The 23,383-nt window shown below is 38.2% G+C and overlaps 2 protein-coding genes across 4 annotated transcripts in view; one reads left to right on the top strand and one right to left on the bottom strand.

The window, feature by feature from the left end:
- The window catches only part of rbm41 (RNA binding motif protein 41), a 77,530-nt gene extending 61,977 nt beyond the window's left edge, over positions 1–15,553 (bottom strand). The window contains exon 1 of the transcript XR_007181194.1: positions 15,237–15,553. The gene's annotated coding sequence lies outside the window, so the exon portion shown is untranslated. The remainder of the gene's footprint in view (positions 1–15,236) is intronic.
- The window catches only part of klf8 (Kruppel-like factor 8), a 91,138-nt gene that overhangs the window by 8,357 nt on the left and 59,398 nt on the right, over positions 1–23,383 (top strand). The window contains exon 1 of one of the 3 annotated variants that reach the window (XM_048165347.1): positions 16,267–16,592. The exons of 1 other annotated variant lie outside the window; for it this stretch is intronic. In XM_048165347.1, the coding sequence (XP_048021304.1) occupies positions 16,566–16,592 (27 nt within the window). In that variant the 5' untranslated portion in view covers positions 16,267–16,565. One more of the 3 variants, XM_048165348.1, reaches the window with a different exon arrangement.

Here is a 23,383-nt window from a genome sequence, read left to right as displayed (position 1 = left end):
ACCCCAAACTTTTGAATATATATACACACACACACACACACACACACACACACACACACACACACACACAGTTGTCTCAGTCTCAGTCTACAAATAAACAGGTAAAGACAGTACTTGTCTTGCTATCTTGTTGACTGTGTGCAGTTTTAGTTATGGGATGGGCAAATGAATGTAATGACATTGGTGACATTTTACTAGATTGTTAAAAAGTTTGATTAACCCTGTGCCTTGAGCATTTAATCATAAAACAATGATTTAACTTGTACTGTGCTGTGAACATGGGGGGTTGCCCACAGTAAACCTGCTATGGGCCCCGGAGCTAAGGGCCCCACATGGGCTAACCAACCCCACAGAAAACCCACACTTAGTGGGTGAATGATGAAATCACATTAAACTTGAGTTCTATGTTGATAAATTAAAATTGATTTCTGGATATCGTTATGTTATTTTTGTACACACACAAACAAACACGTTGTGCTTTCATGTTTTATGGAGACTTAATGGTTTTTATACTGTAAAAATTGTATATTCTATCCCCCTACACTAACCCTACCCCTAAACCTACCCATCACACAGAACATTCTGCATTTTAAATTTTTAAAAATCATCACTTAGTATGAAAAATCTCCCCACACGGACAAGGATTTCAGATATTGCCATCTTTGTGGGGACATTTTATCCCCATAATATAGGGTTTACCAGGCCACACACACACTCCTGTCCCACCCAGTTTTTAAAACAAAGTTACGACACTGTTTCCCATGCGGTTACACTGCAAAAGGGAAAATGGGACAAAATGGAAAGTTATGTTGACCCATGACCTATATGAATGAACAATTTTGTGTGAATTCTATTAAACAATACATATATTTAACAGTATAATTTCTATACATATTACATAAGGATACCATTAAACAATTGAAAAATGAGCTAAGATTTAGTTTGTGTGTCATATTTAATCTATTTTGTTGTGTTGTAATAATTGTAAAAAATAAATAAATAAATCTGCATCTAACCTATAAATTGTACATCATTAAATCAAACTAAAGAAACCACTCAATTTATTGGAGTTCTAATGGTTCATACTGGTGTCAAGATACCAACGTGTAATCTATAGGTTGCCAAAGATGTTCTATTGGTCCTTAATGGTATCCAATAGGCAAAATATGCTACCAATAGAAGAAAGTAAATTACCAATAGAAACCCACTTGGACCATTACATTTTCCATTAAAACCAATACAGGCAAATAGGCAAAACATGCCACCAATAGAAAAAAGCAAATTACCCATACAGACCCACTAGGACCATTACAGTTTCCATTAAAACCAATACAGTTCCCTTTAAAACCATTAAAACCATTACAATTTCTGTAATGGTTTCTATTGTTTTTTTCAGCAGGGTTTGATTTAAAGTCGGCATGAAACGGAAGTTGCGATTGTCTTTTCTTCTGTACTGTGACGTCTATCCAAGTGAAACGGCATCTGAAATGAGAGGGCGGGACTTGATTTCGTCCTTCGGAAATTGATTGGAAGTTGGCCGTTGCTAACGAAATGGAGGCAGATATGAATTACTAACTCCGAGCACTCACGTTACTGTAAGAGCTTTATTGAGGATGACGAGGACGGTTAACGGCACTAAACAGCGAGAGAGACTGACTGACTGATGGTGTGTGTCCGTTGGCGCGGAGCGAGCAGTTAAAAGAGCGAGTGTTTTCGGTCCATTCCTATGGAAGTTGAGCCGGCAGAGCCGCACGTAAGTTAAAGGCAGGGTAGGTAAGAAATTTTGTTCCAAATTTGTTTAAACTTTCTATATATATACATGCATAATTAAAATGTAAGAACTCTGATAAAAAGAGTATAAAAATCGAGTGACTCTAGACCGTTTAATCTGTATTAAACACAGCTCATTATTTCCATCCGGGGACGAAACATAGGATTGGCTTAGGCGGCTGTCGCTCTCTCGCAACCATGGCAACCACCCTTTTGCCACACATGACCTGCCCACTTGCGCACGCACGTTTGATTTGGGGAATTCAAGAGGCATGGATCCTAGGAATACCAAAACAATGGCAGAGAAACAGCAAGCAAAATTCACAGTACCGGCCTATGCAGTTAGTGAAGGCAAACCAGGCAAAAAAGGAAGACAGTAACAGTACAAGAAAAGGCAATGAACAAAAAGTCTTTGGATAAACAAAGAAATAAAACGCGAGTTAATATCGGCGTGGCTCTCCAGCGATGGCGAGAACTGAGGGAACTCAAGGGGCTGAAAAGTGACTCCTTGATGGCTTTATTTCTGCTGGACAGGTAAATCTTTCTTTTTGTATTTTGATCATACATATTTTTTTGTTTATTTTTTCATGAAGCATGTGTCATTAGCACACGTAGCTGCGTAATATAGCTAACATAACATTACTTAGCGAGCCGTAGTAGAGACGATAAATAATCTATAGGCCTAGCACAAGATGATAGCTATAGTGTTGAATTGTGCATATTTTTGCTTTAGATAACTAAATACATGTTTAACAGATAGTAGGCCTAACGTTACTCCGCATCTAGGAACTTTTCTTAGAACTATATTTACCCTCTGTCTAACTCTTTTACCATGTTCACCTGTAAGTTTACCTGCACGTTTTTTTTCGCCTTTGTTTTGTTTTTATATTCTCTACCTATGTTTACTGATGTCTTTATCTTGTATCTGTGTGTGTCGTACACACTTTGTTGTATGTGTGTGTTATTATTTTGTGTCTGCAATGCAGTTGTGAGTTGATATTTGAGTGTATGTTACTCTGTTTATCTGTAGAACAACGTATATGTTATGAATCTTACACGAAATTCATCTTCATCACAGTGTAAATGATGGTAATGGAAAAACGTGTATCATGCAACCTGTTTTTAGCTTTGCCTTATAGATAACTAACTCGTTAGCGAATTAAATTATGTTTATCTTCATAATTATAAAGTTATGTTTATTACATGTGATTCTGACATGATGTCACTACATGCACTGTGCTCCTTCCTCTCCGCTCGTCTCAGGTAAATAATGCGTCTTCCAGCTCAGTGGTCGGAGTCGCACGTTCATGCGTTTTGGGGGCGTGGCTTTGGAAGGAGCCCAGAAGGGAGGGGGTGGAGTGAATGGAAATAATGAGCTGTCTTTAAAACAGTCGTGAGAGGTCTACAGACACTCGATTTTTATACTTTCTTTTTCAGAGTACTTGCATTTTAAATATGTATTGATATATAAATAAAGTTTAAACAAATTTTGAAAAAAAAGTTTTTTATACATTTTTTACCTACCCTGCCTTTAAGTGACGCTCAACTTCCATAAGAATTAATCTAAAAATGCTCTGGTTGCTTGCTCTGCTCCAGTGGACACGCAGCCTGACTGACTGAGCGTGTCGCAGGTTCCTTTCCATGTTTACTGTACACCCCAATGACTGGCATCAGCGGTGTTTAATGCATTAATCTCTATAAAGTGAAGCACAGCATTTACCCCATACGTCACTGCAATTCCAGATAGCTCCACCCTTGCGCCATAGCATGTGACAGGAAGAGACGATGAGTCGTTTTGAAGGGGGATGGGAGGTTAATGATTTTGATTAAAGATTATGAGGGCACATGAATTTTTAAAAAATAATGAAGTTCACGGATACATTATTGATAATAAATACTACAATATTCCATAAAAAAATAAGAATTGTTAATTTTGATTTAATGCCGACTTTAACCCTACCCTAAGCAAATAGGAATGATGCTTAAAAAAAAAAAAAAAAAATTGTAAAAAGCACCTTACAAATAAAATATATTCGAGTGTGTTAGGCCTATTCTTCAAATGACAGGGAATTCATGCATTGTTCTGAATTGCTTTTTGACAGAATGGGATTCTGATGAAATTTGGATTATGCATAATGTTTGGGTTTCCTCTGGGTACTCCGGTTTCTCCCACAGTCCAAAGACAGGCCATCTGTCCAGGGTACTTTCCCCTGCCTCTGGCCTAAGAAACTGCCTGGGATAGGCTCCAGCCCTATGGCCCTAGAAAGTTGTATAAGGATCAATGAATGAATGAATAAAATGGTTCTTAAAGTTCATGTGGTCATAAATGTCTTGTGTATAAAAATCAGACCTATAAAGATCAGACCTATTTAGATCAGGGTCAGATCACCATTCCCTAAAAACTTAAAATATGGAGACCAACTATACAACCATAATGAATTTCTCATATTTGTCATAACATGATAACATCATATTCTATTGGGTTTAAAGCATTCGGCAGACAATGCAGTGAGCTGTAACGGTCATTTAACTGTACTCACTGTTATAGTGCCATTGGATGTGCATTAGTGATGCAGGAATCACGGTTATATCCATTGGGCGGGCCAAGTAATAAAAATAACATTCCAATTAGGCCTAATTGCGGATGGATGAGATATATCATTGTGTTGAATTTTAATAAAGACACGGAACTCTCATTTCACGGTAGACGCAACGAACGTGCGTCACTCTTTTACTTTCTTTTTTTAGGGAAAACCATTCAAGGAAAACACCTCCTAGTGGCCATTATATAAAACACAAAGGAAAAAAAAACCCTACATGAGACAATGATTAAACTTAACAGATTTAACTAAAAATATGTAAGCTTAACAGAATCTGATAAGAGCGCTTTCCAACATAATGATTAACATGTTTAAAGCTTAATTTTTCGTCAGGCACTAATTTGCAGACTCTCATTTAGCAACACACTTTCAGGGTTCAGTTGGTTAAGTATTTGCCAATACGATCACCGATACCGATCACCGAAATAAATAATACTATTCTTAACAACAATGTATTTTAAGTAGGCCCATACCTATAAAAAATTGAGATGAGAAAGTATCATGAATTGACAATTCTTTATTTATTGGCAAGCAACAAGTGCAACATATTCCATTCCCTCTCTTAGAGATGATTGGGAACATCTTAGAGCTTATAAATTAAAATGTATATGTATAAATGTATAAATTAAATATAGATTAATCCTACTAGATCTACTAAAGAGCAATAAGTGATTTTCTCTTTGTCTTATTTGATTATGCCACATGACACAGAGAGGAATATTATGCTGCTGTCACTTTGCTGTCACCTATTGCACAGATCCAATATACTGATACACATGCAACTATTTCCTAAATGTTTGTTTTCTTAAGACATAACCAACGGTGTTTAAGTGAATACTCACCAAGGCAGGCATTTTGACATATATTTTTGTGTGTTTTGTAATCATTTCAAACCCGAAGCTCAAAGTTCACTTTGCTTGTCTGTGTTCCATTCCGTCTGAAAGAGAGTGCACAGAAAGCCTCGAGGAACAGTATCACTTTGGCGGCTTAATGCAGTTTTAAGAAATCTTTTTATTATCAAGCACATCCTGCAGTTTAGCAACAGTAGACTTTATTTTACGACAATTACTGATCTAGCGGATTTGAACATTCAGTTTGGGCTTTTTAGGGAAGAAAGATAGCACACCGCTGTGAAGAAAAGAAATGCCCTAAAATATCACAGCCCTAGTTTCTTGCTTTCATTGCTGTAGGGTTGCTGTCCTTGCAATGTATCCACAAAGATGGCCCCCTCAGTAGAAATCGCGTTCCAGTATGCGTTGGTGTGAATTCTGCATTAGTATAAATGCGGTATACGGTAGTTTTTGTATCCTATTTATCATCGTAATGGTAAATTATTGTGTTTGTGGAGGCTGCACAAACTTCAGCCTGTCAGGACATCGAGTACAGAGGTTTACTAACAAGAAAAACTACGCTGTTATCTTCTGTGCCGGGGTTTGTTTTGTGCAGGTGAAGAGACGGGACTTCACTTCTGCATCTGCGTCGAAAAACGCATTCATTTTAGACCGGAGGATTATCATCCTGGCGATATGATGGAGTTCAACATTGTAAATGATTATATTAAATGAATAAACTTACACACGCTATGCTTCTTCACCGTTTTTACTTGAATCAATTTCAACACTGATGAATACAAATTATGTACACATGCATACAGTCTCACACTTACACAAAACAGTTTTGAATGATGCGCTGGTAATGTAAATACTCCAATTTCATGCATGCCATGTATGTAAACTTATATATACATTCAAGTTCACACAACTACATAATCACGGCGTCATATACATCCTCACACTATCAGTGAATGGGCACGGAATAAACTCATAACACAGAATTAATGAATAAAGGATAACATGAAACACATACAGTAACAGTTTGGCCGCCGGCGGGAGACATGATCACGGATCCGTCAGAGATGCAGCTCGATGAAGACTTACGGTGCACAGGGACGGACTGGGACTAAAAAACGGCCCTGGACTTTGACTAGGCCCGGCCCAAAGCAATCGGCGTGCGGAAACTCGACAACAACAACAACAATAACGCCTGGCATGAGTGTCACAAGACTTTAATTGATGTGGCTCATGATACTATACCATCTAAATTATAGCAATAGCACTGTTGTTGACTAGATGTTGTGTTAACTCTAGATTAACTTGAATACTCGTATAGCAGGGGTCTCAAACTCAAATTGTCGGGGGGCCGTTTCTGTGATTGACACCTCATAGGAGGGCCATATTAACATTCAAGTGCAAGAAAGCTTAACATTTCAGATAATTTACTTTCCTTTGCATTATTTCTCATTTACTTCAAATTTCATTAGGCCTACTAAAATATTTTTATACCTATACTATAAATATCTTATTTACCATACTAAATGTAAACAGCAATGTCTCTCTCATTGTTACAGAGTGTAATATAATTATATAATACTATTACTAATATAATACTACTAATAAACTAATATAATACTATTAATTGCAATAGTCTGGTGCGACTTCTCACATCCAACAAGGTGCATGGAATAAAAAAAAAAAATAGTATTGGAGGGATCAGAAATAAACAAAAAACTGGAGCTATATATCAACTTTATTTTGCCAAAAAATAAAAATCTCTCATTGTTAGATACATTATTACTTTTTAACATCTAGTGGAAGTATTTTCCCTTTCTTTATGTTATCTTAAATTACATTAAAATCTTGCACTGAACAACACTGTACTGAAAAAATACAATCCCTGAATACATCTGTACACTCTTCTGTTTCTTGACAGACACCTGCAGGGCTTCTGCTCACGCAGCTGAGACACATTTGACCAAGATGCCGTTTGAGCATCGGTAACGTTTAATGGTTGCATCGGACGGGTTTCGGTGGTTTAAATCAACGCTCGTGACTTAAAGTCGAGTGCTTTTACTGTAATTTAGGCAAGCGCGCTCATAATAGAAGCGATTGAGAGCGCGGCTCATGGTTGCACAGCAACGACAGACGCCACTGGAGCGAAAGCGCATTGGAAAGAAGGAGAATGCGGCACTGCCGCTTATGTGACGCGATATGTGAATGTCCCTTTGAACGGCGACTTTTTCTTTGCATATCAGACAGGTAGCAACCAGTGCCCAAGGAAGTCGACCGGAAGTTGAAGTCGGCCGGGTGCCGCCATCTTGTAGCAGAACTTCACTTGCGTTAGCATCCCCATTGACTCCCATTCATTTTGGCGTCACTTTGACAGTGAATAACTTTACATCTGAGGCGTTTAAAGACTCCATTTGTCCATTATTTATTTCTAAAGATACACGACAATGTATAAAGGGCTCCATTACCTTCTATGTTACATTATGGCCCCGTAGAAACAGTTTTTGTAAAAATAGGCTAACGATTGCGTCATAACCACTCGACTCTCTGTCGCACAGTAGAGAAATTACCGTAGAGACAGGAGGAGAAGCTCGCAGGCAATCGGGGTGATTATCTTAATATGGCGTACTGGCGTTACATTTTAAAATACTATACAAAATAATTAATCAGAATACTTACTCCTGCTCACTCACGCCAAAGAACTCCCCGCTCAAGCTCGCCGTCTCTGCAAGATTAACAATGGCAGTTTGCACGCACAGCTACTAGAAGATTTACATCTGTCAGACAGGTTGCGCACGTCATCAAGCTTAGTTTGAGTCTGCGCGTCAGAAACGGAAGTGCTAAAAATCGCTAAAAATGGGCTTCACTTCTCTCAATTGAGTTCCAATGGGGTCGCTGTGTCCATTTCTTTTACTGTCTATGGTAGCAACTACTCTTCCACTTCTTCTTCTCCTAATTTGGTGGCCACGGCCAGTGCAGCTGGCATCCAACTTAAAGGTGCATTGCTGCCACCTACAGTACTGGAGTGTAAAACAGATTAGTGGGGGAAAAAACAGGTGATGACTGCGTGCGTGGCGGGTGGTGGGCCGGCCCGCCGGCCGTCCTGGAGTACCGGCCGTTCTGTGATTCTCCAGATCACACAGATGGCCAGTCCGCCCCTGACGGTGCACATTTTAAGTTTTGTGTTTGATTATTACATTTGCTAACTACCAAATCAGTCGTGATGAGAAACGGCTATATCACGTAACGTTAGTGTGGATGGATATTAACGCGTGTGACATACGCTTGATCAAAGTTTATTCGTTTCTGTTATTAGTAATCAGTTACTCCTAGATGACCAATAGCTTTGCTATTGCCTGATTCATGATAATAATCTGTACAATATTGTGATCTGAGCACATGTCGTTACCTAACGTTATATCTATAAGCTAACACCGGTCTCTGTCCTGTTCTCCACTGCTTCTCCTCACACAACAGCTCAATTTGTCTCTTTTGACCGTTATTTTGTCTAATCCTGGCCTGTCCCTGCTCTCTTGACCACATAGCAGGCTAATTGTATGGCTGTGATTTGTGATACGAGTATGAATAAACATTTACAATTTCCTCAGCGTCCGAACTGTCATTGCGATCCATTGTTTTCCTATTGTTTATATTGATCGCGCTCCCTTCAGTGACGTCACGTCCGATTTGGCATTTTTCAGATGCGGAAGTAAAATTTTCTCACAAAAAACGACTCCAGAAGCCTATGTAGCGTATTTATGCGTGTTTTTTCAAGAAAATCTGTTTCATACATTATTTTTCTATACATTGAATCACTAAAGCTCTAACCTGCAATATGCCCTTTAAGGCTGCACGATTATGACAAAAATCATAATTGTCGATTATTCCCTTGAAATTGTGCTAATTAATTACAATTATCACAATTTACATTAAATTATGTTTTGAATAGCTTTTATACCTTGTATAACTTTTCTATTGCATTAAGCCTCAAATGTCAACTAAACATTGGTTTGGCTTATTCTTTAAATAAAAAAAAAAAAGCATGGTATTATAATGCTATACTAAAACCATAATTAAAACAATGGAAAAAACCCTTAAAGGATTAGTTCACTTTCAAATGAAATTTTCCTGATAATTTACTCACCCCCATGTCATCCAAGATGTTCATGTCTTTTTTTCTTCAGTCGAAAAGAAATTAAGGTTTTTGATGAAAACATTCCAGGATTATTATCCTTATAATGGACTCCAAACAGTTCAAGGTCAAAATTACAGTTTCAGTGCAGCTTCAAAGGGCTTTAAACGATACCAGTCGAGGAATAAGGGTCTTATCTAGCAAAACGATTGGCCATTTAAAAAAAAAAAAAAATTTAAATCTATATGCTTTATATAAACAAATGATCGCTTCCAAAGTGCTTCCGCCAAAATTGCACTTTCGTATTCTTCAAAAAGCTTACGCTGTATGTCCTACGCCTTCCCTATTCTACTTACGGAAAAAATGGAACTGGCGCTGCGTTCGTTCCGTAAGTTCCTCTTCCAAGCAGGCCAGGGCCGGCTAAACGAACTGCGCCCAGAGTTCAGAGTGCCTAGTGCGAGTACACCCATAGTGTCACACAAAATCGCCGCATTGCGCACACAGTCTGCTCCGGTCCAGAGACACAATAAGTGTCGGAAAGGGGAATCTACTAGACTACGGCTGTCATAAGCTGTCAAATGCGGCATAAATATCTGGCCGAGCTGTGATATAAAATATATACGCTATTGCCTATTTTTAAAGAGGGGAGGAGGCTGCCCGAAATGTCCCGCCCTGTCTTTTTATTGGAAATTATGTTAAAACAAGGCACTTAGTTTCAAGGCACTTCAGTGGGCCTTTAAATCTTGTGTGTTTGGGAAGATGCAGTGACGGAAACAGTTACATTCCAATTTAAGTTTGAAGGGAGTAAAGCCTCTGTTTAGGCTATTAAGGAAATGTAAATATTTTCTTTCCTAAAGAAGAACTTTTACTTTAAATATGTTCATTTAAAAGAAACCTACTTCAGTGTAATATGTTACCATATCATCATCACGCTTAACAGTGAGAATTAGAATAATTGTAATGTGACGGTCAGGTGTGGATAATTTATTTTTTAATTTATTAAAAATGAATCATCAAAAAGATCTTCATTTGTGTTCCAAACAAATGTGCCGCACAAGTCCTGAAAAGTGAGACAAACTGAACAATTACACTTCAAATACATTTTAATTTATTAAAAATAAATCATGAACATCTCTATGAATTAATCTATTGATTAATATTGTTAAATATTATTAAATTCTAAAGAAATTAAATATCCATCTTTGATTGTCGAAAGAATTCCAGGTGCAGTTCACTCTCAGCCAATAAGATTTCATGTAGCATTTTCATCATTCAGTCGTGGAAGTCTACAGGTGCTGGTCATATAATTAGAATATCATCAAAAAGTCGATTTATTTCACTAATTCCATTTAAAAAGTGAAACTTGTATATTATATTCATTCATTACACAGACTGATATATTTCAAATGTTTTATTATAATTTTGATGAATAAATTTGATTATAACTGACAACTGAGGAAAATCCCAAATTCAGTATCTCAGAAAATTAGAATATTGTGAAGAGGTTCAATATTGAAGACACCTGGTGCCACACTCGAATCAGATAATTAACTCAAAACACCTGCAAAAGGCCTTTAAATGGTCTCTCAGTCTAATTCTGTAGGCTACACAATCACGGGGAAGACTGCTGACTTGACAGTTGTCCAAAAGACGACCATTGACACCTTGCACAAGGAGGGCAAGACACAAAAGGTCATTGCAAAAGAGGCTGGCTGTTCACAGAGCTCTGTGTCCAAGCACATTATTAGAGAGGCGAAGGGAAGGAAAAGATGTGGTAGAAAAAAAAAGTGTACAAGCAATAGGGATAACCGCACCCTGGAGAGGATTGTGAAACAAAACCCATTCAAAAATGTGGGGGAGATTCACAAAGACTGGACTGCAGCTGGAGTCAGTGCTTCAAGAACCACTACGTACAGACGTATGCAAGACATGGGTTTCAGCTGTCGCATTCCTTGTGTCAATCCACTCTTGAACAACAGACAGCGTCAGAAGCGTCTAAAGACAAAAAGGACTGCTGCTGAGTCGTCCAAAGTTATGTTCTCTGATGAAAGTAAATTTTGCATTTCCTTTGGAAATCAGGGTCCCAGAGTCTGGAGGAAGAGAGGAGAGGCACACAATCCATGTTGCTTGAGGTCCAGTGTAAAGTTTCCACAGTCAGTGATGGTTTGGGGTGCCATGTCATCTGCTGGTGTTGGTCCAAGGTCAACGCAGTCGTATACCAGGAAGTTATAGAGCACTTCATGCTTTCTGCTGCTGACCAACTTTATGGAGATGCAGATTTCATTTTCCAACAGGACTTGGCACCTGCACACAGTGCCAAAGCTACCAGTACCTGGTTTAAGGACCATGGTATCCCTGTTCTTAATTGACCAGCAAACTCGCCTGACCTTAACCCCATAGAAAATCTATGGGGTATTGTGAAGAGGAAGATGCGATATGCCAGACCCAACAATGCAGAAGAGCTGAAGGCCACTATCAGAGCAACCTGGGCTCTCATAACACCTGAGCAGTGCCACAGACTTCATGCCACACCGCATTGCTGCAGTAATTCAGGCAAAAGGAGCCCCAACTAAGTATTGAGTGCTGTACATGCTCATACTTTTCATGTTCATACTTTTCAGTTGGCCAAGATTTCTAAAAATCCTTTCTTCGTATTGGTCTTAAGTAATATTCTAATTTTCTGAGATACTGAATTTGGGATCTTCCTTAGCTGTCAGTTATAATCATCAAAATTAAAAGAAATAAACATTTGAAATATATCAGTCTGTGTGTAATGAATGAATAAAATATACAAGTTTCACTTTTTGAATGGAATTAGTGAAATAAATCAACTTTTTGATGATATTCTAATTATATGACCAGCACCTGTATACTGATTGGTTGACAACTTTTGATTTAAAGGCAGGGTAGGTAAGAAATTTTGTTCCAAATTTGTTTAAACTTTCTATATATATACATGCATAATTAAAATGTAAGAACTCTGATAAAAAGAGTATAAAAATCGAGTGACTCTAGACCGTTTAATCTGTATTAAACACAGCTCATTATTTCCATCCGGGACGAAACATAGGATTGGCTTAGGCGGCTGTCGCTCTCTCGCAACCATGGCAACCACCCTTTTGCCACACATGACCTGCCCACTTGCGCACGCACGTTTGATTTGGGGAATTCAAGAGGCATGGATCCTAGGAATACCAAAACAATGGCAGAGAAACAGCAAGCAAAATTCACAGTACCGGCCTATGCAGTTAGTGAAGGCAAACCAGGCAAAAAAGGAAGACAGTAACAGTACAAGAAAAGGCAATGAACAAAAAGTCTTTGGATAAACAAAGAAATAAAACGCGAGTTAATATCGGCGTGGCTCTCCAGCGATGGCGAGAACTGAGGGAACTCAAGGGGCTGAAAAGTGACTCCTTGATGGCTTTATTTCTGCTGGACAGGTAAATCTTTCTTTTTGTATTTTGATCATACATATTTTTTTGTTTATTTTTTCATGAAGCATGTGTCATTAGCACACGTAGCTGCGTAATATAGCTAACATAACATTACTTAGCGAGCCGTAGTAGAGACGATAAATAATCTATAGGCCTAGCACAAGATGATAGCTATAGTGTTGAATTGTGCATATTTTTGCTTTAGATAACTAAATACATGTTTAACAGATAGTAGGCCTAACGTTACTCCGCATCTAGGAACTTTTCTTAGAACTATATTTACCCTCTGTCTAACTCTTTTACCATGTTCACCTGTAAGTTTACCTGCACGTTTTTTTTCGCCTTTTTGTTTTTATATTCTCTACCTGTGTTTACTAGTGATGCTCCGATTGATCGGCTACCGATCATGATGGGCCGATATTGGCTAAAAATAGCTTGATCGGCGAACCCCAAAAGCGCCGATCAAAAAAGCCGATCACGTGACGTAAATTACTCGCGCGACTTTTTCACACATGCATGCACGGCGCACAGGTACACAACAGCAGAGCGGAGCTTGTCAGTGGCAACATGAGTTCTCCCGTTTGGAAGTTTTTCAAAGTGTCCGATAAAGACGCAAAGTTAGCCGTTTGCAATGTAGTGCAGTGTAAACGAGGCTTCACACACAGTCGGCTGGTTGAGGGATGGGGATGTTGTTGGCTTCGGCTGGTTTAGTTTCTCATACTCGGCATATTCAGTTGTATGGCGTGTTCTAAGATGCCTAATCATGTTAGTGGTGTTAAAATGACGTTGCTTGCTTCCACCTCGAGGGATTTCATCACGACATACATTGCAAACGGCTAACTTTACGTCTTTATTTTGTATTTGAGCTGCGCGTCTTGGACGCGGCGTCCGTCAAAAATAGGCGAGGCGCCTATCTTTAGCGAAGCGGCGCGGCTGGTGTAAACGCGAGCATTGACTAGAGTGGCCGCATATCAGCTCCTGTAGCCGCACCGCACACGCGTGCAGTGTAAACGAGGCTTGAGTGATGCATTTAAACGACGTGAACCATACAGCAAGGATAGTACGAAGATATCACGTTCAGAATTATGGAATCCATTTGGTTGGTAACTATCTGCTTGGCCTCCTTGTTTCTCTGCTTTGTTATTTAGGAAGGATGGCATTGGCATACAGTAGCTTACATTATTTTATTTTTTGGATCTGATATAGTTGGTTCCTCAACTATATCAGATCCAAAACTAAGTTTTTTTTTTTTTCTCAATACAGTTAATTTAGAGTTAGTTTCTTTTCTACAAATGGTGCAAACTCTGCTAGATTGTAGATAAAAGATTCCCATTCCCCTGCCATTCTGTGATCGGCAGTGATCGGCAATCGGCAGATCATGATCTTGGTGATCGGTAATCGGTGATCGGCCCCAAAAATGCTGATCGGAGCATCTCTAATGTTTACTGATGTCTTTATCTTGTATCTGTGTGTGTCGTACACACTTTGTTGTATGTGTGTGTTATTATTTTGTGTCTGCAATGCAGTTGTGAGTTGATATTTGAGTGTATGTTATTCTGTTTATCTGTAGAACAACGTATGTTATGAATCTTACACGAAATTCATCTTCATCACAGTGTAAATGATGGTAATGGAAAAACGTGTATCATGCAACCTGTTTTTAGCTTTGCCTTATAGATAACTAACTCGTTAGCTAATTAAATTATGTTTATCTTCATAATTATAAAGTTATATTTATTACATGTGATTCTGACATGATGTCACTACATGCACTGTGCTCCTTCCTCTCCACTCGTCTCAGGTAAATAATGCGTCTTCCAGCTCAGTGGTCGGAGTCGCACGTTCATGCGTTTTGGGGGCGTGGCTTTGGAAGGAGCCCAGAAGGGAGGGGGTGGAGTGAATGGAAATAATGAGCTGTCTTTAAAACAGTCCTGAGAGGTCTACAGACACTCGATATACTTTCTTTTTCAGAGTACTTACATTTTAAATATGTATTGATATATAAATAAAGCTTAAACAAATTTTGAAAAAAAGTTTTTTATACATTTTTTACATACCCTGCCTTTAATCCAGGGGCTTTCTCGTGCAAGAACACGGAGAGATTCACGAGTGCACAAGACAGTTTGAGCGCGCACACGCAATATCTGAGCGAGAGGAGAGGCAGTTCATATATGTGAGAGCCTGCGCCCAGTTTTGTGCGAGAGCGAAGGAAATCCGCGTGCGAGCAGAGAGATGTGGATGTGCTCTCGCGTTAAAATAAGCGCTCTCGACATCCGTCATTAAAATAAAGAGCTATTTGTGAACCGCTCACAATTCGATGCAGGCTTCACAAAGAAGCTTATATTAAAGGAAGGGGCAGTACCGATAATATTTAACCCGACACCAGCCCTGCAACTTGTAAGTAATTTATTTAAAAACTCTTTGAACGGTCTCTTAGAACAGCGTTGTCTCTTACCGTTTCATGTTTCCCGTTGTAAGGAGACTTCCGGGTATTACAGGAAGTGTAGGTTGAAAGGATTATGGGAAATGTAGTTGAGAACCAAGAAACTAGACTCCTTTATCCTCTGCAAAGAAATACGTATTGGAGCGCCGATTATTATTAATAATTATATCCATTAACAGTCAGAAAACAAAAATATAAAAATTATAAAAATGAGAAAAATATAAATGAGGAACTGATTTTTTTTATGCTAAGGATCATTTAGCAAGGAAACCATTTAAATTGTGTGAGAATAACTAGTGTAATAATAATAATAATAATAAAGCAAATAAACAATATTTTCGTTTAAAGCCAAAAGAGATCTTACACATACATTTATTATATATATATATATATATATATATATATATATATATATATATATATATATATATATATATATATATAATGTATGTGTGTGTATGGTTTTAAATTAATTAAGCAGATGCAGAATGAAATAATAACCATGCTAAGTTCGGTGAGTGTTAATATATTTTTAAAGACCCCCCCCAGTTTAGACCCCAGTTTGAAAACTCTTGATATAGACTGGTTATTTTATATACAGCTAATTATATTTAAAGTCCTAATCCTACTACTAAGCATTCTGCATTTTAGAAAAAAAAAAACAAACAAACAAAATAAACCCCAAACATTTTTGAGGAAAAAAACGTCCCTGAAGTAAGCGAAATAAGAAAAAAACCGCCTTCATTTAGGGGTCTGATTTTGCTTACTTTAGGGGCATTTTTGTCTCCAAACTATAGCTAAGTACCCTTCCACACAGCAATGAATGCACATATGAGGCATCATCTAGCTCATGCAAAAAGACCACAATAGTTGAGCAGCTCCGAACATCCGGTGCAACTTGACGTCATTAGGTGAGTTGACACAGGTTGTGTGATGATGATTCTGAAGTTCTATTATCGCGGTGGCGTGTTGAGCGCCGCTGCTGGTTCGGGCTGCATGCGCGCACACACACAGCAACTGTGATTGACACAGTGAAGGGGTGGGGACGCAGGGTGGGGTCAGCAGCAGGGAGAGGCGGAGGAGAGACTCACAGCTCGAGCCCAACCCTGAAACACGGCAACAAACACACACTGAAAGACGACCGGGGCGACGGAAAGAGGGTTTATTTCTCGACGCCGGGGATATGATTTCTGTGATCCGCCGAGGCAACGAGTGCTCCCGTCTCATCTAATACTGAGGTGGAAAAACTGACATCGAGCTCACTGTAATTCAAATATCACCCCGCCCGATCCGATCGACCCCCCCTCCACTCCACCCCTTCACCACCGCTTAGATACCGAGATGCACACGGAGACTCGGAACAAAAAAGTAAGTCCGTTTATCGTTAGCTATGGAATGATTTGCAACGTAGCCGGTAGCTTTTGACTGCAGTCGCTGTCCGATTTCCATTCTGTAGGACTCCGCCTGAGTTCCTCATCTATGAGCAGTTACCCGGTTTCGGTTTGCTCGCCGTTAACCGTAATGAGTCTTTAATATCTGAGCTGCTGGGTGATTACTTCACTCCTGTGCATGCGTCTCTGAGCCCGTTATCCAAAAGCCTCCTAACAATAATGCTGGTGCATTTGAAATACTTGTGCAACTTGTGACAAAGTCAGTATGTGGCACATCCGTCACCGTCGTCTCTTATCTGCAGTGCTTTTAAAGCTGTAAAGGCAGGAAGGAAGCGCGCCGAATGCAGCTTGCTGGAGAGACACCATCTTAGCTGATTTCTTAAAGGGACAGCAGCCTTGAATTTGCATGGGATGAATAAATTGTTGTTGCTGCTCTCTAATTCTATATTCTATTGTCTTTTGTCATCCGCTCTCAGTTATTAAAGGTTTTAATTTCAATGTGTTGCCGGTAATGCATTGCCTAATAAGATACTGCAGCTTTTACTCAACTAGGACTGTCTGTAGGCTACTGAAAACTGGCATGAACATCCCATGACAAGGAGAGGGCCACATATGTAGTGTGCATTTGTAACTGTATTTTATTTGTTTTTGTTGCACAAAAGTATGTACTGGAACATTTAAAGGGTAATATTGATATCTAGAGCTGCTATAATTCCTGTCACTATCACAAATGAATGAACGGCCATTTATCTGTGATAGCCAACGGTCATTATTCAGAAATATAAACTATTTCACAGCAGAATGCAGTGAAAGTATTCTAGAGAGCTGTGTTTAAAAAAAAAAAAAAAAAAAGGAATTCAATATTAGAAAATAAGGTGTACCTTATTTTAATGGTATGCATATAATTACTGAACATTTAGAGAAAAAGAACAGAAGATCATCTCAAAGTGTCCAAATATCTTGCAAAACTCAGCATGGCCAATATATTGATCCATCACTACAAAGATGTATTGTTAAGGTAAATGGTAATAATGGTTCCCAAGTTAATGGTTAGTTATATAGCAATACCCTAGACAATAGCCATTATTCTAAGAGATTTGACTGCAGAATGCAGTGATTGGCCAGTCAGAATCGAGTAGAGAGTTTATTCATTTATTAAAACAAAAAATCATCCAGCTTATTGGATATGATCATCTCAATATGGCCAAATATCTTGCGGTCGGCCGATATATTGATCTCTACAAAGATGCATTGTTAATGTATTATATGCTTTAATCTACTCTGTAGAACAACTGTAAGTATAAAATACATCATTAATGTAATTTTAAAACATCTTTTGCCTTTAATATCTTACGTTGGCATGTTTTGGAATTGAGCTAATTCATTGGAGCAGTGTCTCCTGCAGGAGCTGTTATTGAAGGAGTCAGGGAGGTGAGTGGACTGAGGCGTTATCATTGGAGGAACAGAGAGTGCTCTGGGCGTGCCAGACAGCTGGTAATCATTAACATCTGTGGACAAACTTTGGTCAAAGTGGTTAAACACTCATCTACCCTCTGTAAGTCTCAGCCTGGGTTTTGTCAGGGTGACATCGTTTCAGGAGGGTGTTCTAGGTTGAGGCATCCATTGGCAGCCTAATCAAGCCAGCTAGCCATGGGGTGATGTAAAGTGTATCTGTTTTTAGGAGTTGAGACAGTTAGGGACTGTCACTGTCCTAGAGCACAGTTATTTTTAGGAGAAGGGTGCAGTCGGCCCTGGGTGTGACTGAGGTTGTGTTTTTGCAGGGCGGCTGTGGTGCACGCCTAGCAGTTCCTCTCACTCCCTGTCTTAAATTGCCTCTCATGTTATTGACTACACTTTAGTGTCACTCCCTTAACCTGTCCTAATGCTTAGTTCTAAAAGTGCAACACAAATTAGTCAGTGTTCTGTTTTTTTATAAACTTTATTCAGTATTGTGTAAAGTAGTCCACTTCCTCCTTAGATATTTCAGGTAAGTCAACAAAATGGTGTAATCATCACATGCTTTGTTGACCATTGTCCCCGTTTAAAAGCCCATTGTCTTTGCTCTATTCTCAATAATGTTAACCACATGAAGTTTGTGCTTCTGGCACCTTCAGTTTAGGCCTTATTCTGAATACAGTTTGTGAGTACAGATACAGCTGGTAGTCCAGCTAGTCCAGCATGTCTTTTATGATCCACTAATACAAGGTCATAAAAGACTCTCACACTCAGTCAGGTGTAAAATCCCTTTATATTCTTACACCCTGCAGACTAGGGTCAACATTACACCTGCAGATCTGAAGTTCTTCCTGTTGTTCATTGGTTTCCAGTTGTGGTAGTTAATCATTATTGGTGAAATAGAAAATAGTCTTTTGCAGTTTTAATTATTGATAAGTGAAACTTTTTTTTAATCTAAAGCTTGTATTTCAGTGAACAGTCTTGGGATTTAGACTTGTTTAGCATATCAACTTCTGGTTAGGGACCACAGTCCTGTCTCACTCACTTTTTTTCAAGAAAGTTTGAAAATAAACATTACATTGAAAGAATGTAGTGCCATTTAAGCCCAAAGTATGCACAGTTGAATGCACAGCCTTTCTAGGTATATTTTGTATACTATTTGATTGCGTGCATGAACACAGGTGGTCAACACATGCAGACTAGTAGGTTTCGTCCTTGTCCAGTGTCTTTTTCTCCAAAAGTTCTGAGTGATGAAAATGTTTTTGTTTGTTGATTTAAACTAGAGTTGCCAATATCTTTTAACCCTCTCACACAACACAAGTGCTCTTCAACTAATTAGTGCAAAAAAAAAAAAAAATTAAGGTCCATGTGCACATACAAAGTATGCAGGGTTAGAAAAATCAGGCTGCACATGTACTGTGCTGATGACGAAATTAGTTTCTCACTGTACGTATACTCTATTGTACATGTAAAAAACAAAGTATGCTTTGGGCTTTAATTGATAATATTCTAACAGGTACATTCACATTTTTGTAGAGGACAACCGATTGATCGGTTTTGCAGGTTAATTGGCACCGCTAACCGATTGCTGGAAAAATCTTTTTTTTGTCAAAAATCCATACCGTTTTACCATGTTCCGTCCATTACTGGAGCATCTGAGAAGGGTCCGCTGTCATTATACAGTACAAGAGTGGCCTCAAGAGGTGAAATCTCTGATGACTTGTGGAGTTTTTGATGCGTGAGACTGCGCTGCATAGAGTGGTACACTTCAGTGTGGATTTAAATCATAAACAATAAAAAGGTATGTATACAGTACCCTTTATTGACTAGATGCTGCATCAGTAGAGAAAGAACAGCAGTATATTTGACGTCGAGGCTGAGACCTCAATGGGTTAAAATGGTGTGTCTGACATGCAAGCCCGACCCAAATGTTTAATGCCACGATTGTTACCATCTGTGCACATTAGTTTATGTCCAGCTGGTGACTTTTATGAATTCGTTAGCCAGCGAAGCATATTTAAAGCTAGTGACATGAGAAAGCCGATTGACAGAAACATAAACAAATCAGAAACGTATCCAATTTCAGTTCTTTAAAATTCAAACATATTGTTTTGAATGTACACACACCAACGGTGCACAGTCACAACTCAGTAGGTGGTTCCAAATCCTGCAGCTTCTGTGTTTCACTGTGGATTCTTTGGTAAATCAATCACACTACCTGCGCAGTCTTTGCAAACAGACTTTTATGATATGGATTCAACAGTAATGCGACAACATGTAAGTAACTGTTAATTCTAATGCCTGATCTGATATGTAATGATTCATGTACAGTCAGATGTTTGTCTATGTGTCAGTAAATCAAACGAGTGACTAAACGGTCATTTTCACGTTGTTTCTCTTAGTACGATGAAAATAATCTGTTATTTAAATGATGATTAAATTATATATAGAAAGCGATCAAAGAATGCTCCCTTTGCAATCGTTGGAGCTGTCAATCAAACAGATTGACAGCTCATTTTATTTAACAAATCTCTTAGTTACGTCGCGTTTGCACTGATAGTTATGAAAGCATTTGTTAGTTTGCAGTAATTATAGTTGCAATGATGAGATCACTGCTTTCCTGCGCTTAACAACGTATCTGTGATTGGCTACAATGTTAATCACTGCAACCTTTTATGCCAACAATCTAAATATAATGCCATAACCTTGAGAGCTGTAATAGTAAAAACGTGCTAAAAGTTTTTGAGAGAGTAATAATTAGCTATTTCAAATGGAAAAATGTTAGCCAATCACACCAATGGGTGTTTACACTGAAGTCTCACAGCAGACACGCCCCTTAAAACAGAGCGTTCAAATAAGAGGGCTAAAATCAGAGTAGGAAAAAATGCCTTTTTTTTCTAAATTATGACAATTTTTGATGTAAAGCATACTAACATTATAAATGCACCCCAGGAAACATTATAAAACAATAAAACAATGCAATTCATGACCCCTTTAAATTACACAAGACTGGAAATTACATGTAGGCTGGAATATTGTGCATTTTTCACCAAAATGTTTGTCTTTCTGTGGCTTTAATATTGTCTGTATTAATAGTGGAGGCAAATGCTTAAGAGACTATGATTGGATCATTAGATTATTATGTTTCTAACATGTTATATGTTTGGCAACAGGTCTTCTAACCCTAACTGATGAAACCTTTCATTTCTTAAACAATCACGTATGAAGACGTATCATGGCCATATTCCAGGATGACAAAGCCAAGATTTATCAGGCTGAAACTGTGAAAGAATGGTTGGGAGGGAGCATTAAGAATCATTTTCACACATGAATTTGCACCTCTGAGTCCTTAAATTCATTGAAAGTCTTTTGGGATGTGATGGAGTAGATTTCACAGAGTGCTTGACTCTTGCATTGTCAATACAAGATCTTGACCAAAAAATGATCTCTTGATGGAAATAACATCACAGCATTTATTTCCATCAAGAGGTACATCAATTTTTGGTCAAGATCTTGTATTGACAATGCAAGAGTCGAGAACTTTGTAAAGTCTATTCAAGCACATCCGAAAGTCTTTCAATGAATTTGGTTCAGTACTATTTTTTTTTTTTTTTACATTTTTGTAATAAAGTTCAGAAATATTTTACTTTGAGTGTTATGTTTGTTTTCATTTAGTATCCAATTTAAAAATGGTCAGTTAATTAATCGTCAATCGGCCAGTGTGGTCCAACCTAGTTGGACTCTTGTTATCAGTAAAATCCACTATTGGTCGACCTCTACATTTTTATTGTACAATAATATTTAACATATCTGTTTTAGCATTTAGCATAGTACATGAATAGCATCATACAAAGAAACAATTATTTAGCTTGCTGACAGTTTTTATGAGGGTTTAAGGCTTTAAAATGGATTGTTTTATATTCTTGAGAAAAGGAAACCTTATATTATCAAGGAAATCACAAATGAATCAGCCCTCTATGCCATCTGTAGAAATGACAGTTCGTTAAATGCAATAATCCAGGCCTAGCTCCAAAAATGAATTTTAGGACCATTGACTTCAATATTACCATCTGCCCCTTTATTTAGTTCTGTTTCTCGTCATTTGGTTTCTAATAAGTCTATATTTTACACTAATATCCACCATTTTCAGCTCACTGACTGTGCACATGGTACATTATTTTACTAAAAGACCTCAGGATTGAGTTAGTGAACAAAGTGGATATATTTGAGTTCACAACCCATTTTGCATCCATAATGTGACATTTCCAAATGATGAAAAATTATCTTTATATTATAATGTGTATGAAAAATAAATTTGGAAAAGAAAAGGAAAGTTGTTTCAGATGTGGGAAATATATTATTTTTTGCAATAACACAATATGACCAGGAACATAAATTAAGAAAGTAAATGAGGATGAACTGATACTAGTATTACAGATAGTTGTAGTAGTACTTCTGTTTACTAAAAGAATTAAGACATCTAATATAATTAATATTCTTTCAACCCAATATTTGTAAAAATTACAAATGCAATGAAAATACAGGTTTCATTATCGCCAAATGCCAAAAATAAAAGTACTGTTACTGTGGTTCTGGAAAAAGTGGTACTGGTGCATCCCTAAAAGTAAATAAGGTAAATTTTAATTTCATGTTGCTTTAAAATAAAAATAAGTTCAAGTTCAGCTAAAGCCTCTGAGAATGTTCTGGACTTTTTGGAGGTTGTGTATATTGCTGGTGGTGGAAGAAACAAACGTACCTTTGATGTAATCAAGGAATTTTTTTTTTTTTTTTTTTTTTACTGTGGGAGCTCCCTGAAGAGTATTCGGTTGTTCGAGAGAGCAGAGGAAGTGAGGTTGGAAGGAAAAATAAGACTTGTAAAGGGAGGTCAAAGGGGACTTGCAGCATTATGTAGTTTAGCTCCCAGACCTAAAGGAAGTAAACCAATTTAGAGGTGAGATTTTGGATGAGTGGGGGCTCTGGGATGTATTTGTGTGTCTGGTATGGGACCGTAAGGATGTTGTCCATGTCTCCCCAGATTAGAGCCGATGTGACAGAATGACCCCCTACCATTGCAGCACAATCATTAACCAGGGAAAGAATCCCGTCCCCATAGCAACCCCTGCAGTTCTGCCAAACTGTCTGCAGTGAAAAAAAGGGAGCGGGGGTGGGGTGCTCAGGGTGGGGAGGGTGTGTCTCAGTGTGTGTGTGACTATTGATGTTGGAAACAGCATGTAAGCCATTGCTCAGAATGTGAAAATTACGTGATTTGGAAAACTAGATGTGAACCTTTGTGTAGCCCCCTTTAAACTCATG

Source organism: Megalobrama amblycephala, linkage group LG18 (assembly GCF_018812025.1).
Source record: "Megalobrama amblycephala isolate DHTTF-2021 linkage group LG18, ASM1881202v1, whole genome shotgun sequence".
In the NCBI taxonomy this organism is placed as follows: Eukaryota; Metazoa; Chordata; class Actinopteri; order Cypriniformes; family Xenocyprididae; genus Megalobrama; species Megalobrama amblycephala.
The sequence above is the reverse complement of the archived record's forward strand: the minus strand, read 5'-3'. Positions and strand labels throughout refer to the sequence as shown.